This window comes from Prosopis cineraria, unplaced genomic scaffold (assembly GCF_029017545.1).
Source record: "Prosopis cineraria cultivar Desert tree isolate PC_DT_omini unplaced genomic scaffold, ASM2901754v1 PC11, whole genome shotgun sequence".
NCBI classification, from domain to species: domain Eukaryota; kingdom Viridiplantae; phylum Streptophyta; class Magnoliopsida; order Fabales; family Fabaceae; genus Prosopis; species Prosopis cineraria.
The window spans coordinates 15204606-15206337 of record NW_026555342.1 but is presented as its reverse complement, the minus strand read 5'-3'; the positions used below and the strand labels follow the sequence as shown (position 1 = coordinate 15206337).

Below are 1732 nucleotides of genomic sequence, written 5' to 3'. Positions count from 1 at the left end.
AATAAAATATGAATAAATTATAAAAATCAAAATGTATGTTTTTTTTTAAAATTAAAAAGAATAATTTACGAGAAAAAGAAAAAGAAAAAAATATAAACATCCGTCCCGACTTGCGACCATCTTCCTCTCATTTCCTAATGAGATCCCCTAAAATGGCCGCAGTTGAATGCGAGGGCTTTGCTCTATGAGGTTCCTTCTTGTCGGTCGACGACTTACAACTCAGGTGCATCACTTTGATTCCCTTCCTTCGATTTCTTCTGCTTTCCTCTGAGAGATCTGTTCTTTCCTCTCGAGCACTATGAGGCGGCCGGCAGTGCATGGCGACACGCCATTTCTTCCTGAAGAAATCGTGACAAACATTCTCAAACGACTCCCTGTGAAATCCCTAATCCGATTTCAATGTGTCTGCAAACGTTGGAAGAATCTCTTCAAAACCCCATCTTTCATCGCTGAACACCTGCTCTACCCAACTCATCAAAACCCTTCTCTTCTTATCATACACAACAGTAGTACATGTAAGCCTTTGCACTTGCGTTTGCTCGATTGTGAGATGCATGTCCGTGAAGTTCAGAACGCACCTTTGATCGGTTCCTTACCGGACGTTGGGATCATCGGTTCCAGCAATGGCTTGCTCTGTGTTGCACTCGATCAGTCCCTTTTTTTGTGCAATTCCCTTTTACTGTGGAATCCTGCTATTGGAGAGGTCAGACAGATACCTAGATCCAGAACTGTTGAATTTCCGATGTGGGAATGCATAGTAGGATTTGGGTTCAGCCCAATTGTTAATGACTATAAGATAGTGAAAATTTATGATGGGCCTGGGTGTGATGATGCAATTAGTGTAGTTGAAGTGTATTCGTTAAGCACAGGTTTATGGAAGGAAATAGAATTTGGAAGCTTAGAGGGTGTAAGTCTTTTTCACGGTACTGGCACTGCAAACGGAGCTATCTTTTGGTGGGGTCTAAGACGAGGTGTGGAGGAGCAGGGTGAAGATGATACTGATTTGATAGTTTCATTTGACATAGAAATGGAAGTGTTTGTGTTGATACCATGGCCTCCTTTATCTGATCGTGATAATTCAACTGTAAAATTTGCTGTGTATGAGGACAAATTTGCTGCACTTTCTCTCTCTAATATTGGAACCTTCCCAGACTATCTATATTCTTCGATTGATTTGTGGGTGCTAGAGGAGTGTACAGGTTCACCTACGGAGAGATGGTGTTGGACTAAGAAATATGCTAGGAATCACTGCCCTTCCATGTTAAAACTTGGGGCCCTTTGGAGGAATGAAATTGTATGTATTGATTTTGGAATGCCTAGACTTACCAATGAAAGTGAACGTGAAACGGAGAATGATGGACGAAAGGCTGGTATGTATCTGTTGAATATGACTACTAATGAATTTAAGATGTTTGCTATCCCTGGATGTGGCAATGATTGTCGTGTCCTCAATCATGTGGAAAGCCTTGTACCAGTTTGGAACATCCACTTTGAAGAACATTGATCGGAAAGTTTAGTTATTGCTTTTGTCTAAATATTTTGGTGGAAATGAATCCACATCAGATTAGATTATTATGTAACTATATGGTTTTCATGCCCTTTGGAGATGTTATTTAGAATGATGAATCTAGATATTCTATGCTACATGTTTATTGCTTTATTTGACCTTCCTATAATATCAGGTTGCTAAGCTCTGCCATACTGCACTTTAAAACTGTTTTTTTCTCTTCAT

The 1732-nt window shown here is 39.9% G+C and overlaps 1 protein-coding gene across 1 annotated transcript; it reads left to right on the top strand.

Annotated features, from left to right (window-relative positions):
• The first annotated feature begins 298 nt into the window (after window positions 1-298).
• LOC129286183 (F-box/kelch-repeat protein At3g23880-like) lies at window positions 299-1504 on the top strand. Its single transcript, XM_054922201.1, has one exon. The coding sequence runs from the start codon at window positions 299-301 to the stop codon at window positions 1502-1504; it is 1206 nt and encodes a 401-aa protein (XP_054778176.1).
• The last annotated feature ends 228 nt before the right edge of the window (window positions 1505-1732 follow it).

What these genes read in the sequence shown, in the direction of transcription:
- LOC129286183 (XM_054922201.1), top strand. Translation starts at nt 299, where the DNA reads ATGAGGCGGCCGGCAGTGCATGGCGACACGCCATTTCTTCCTGAAGAA.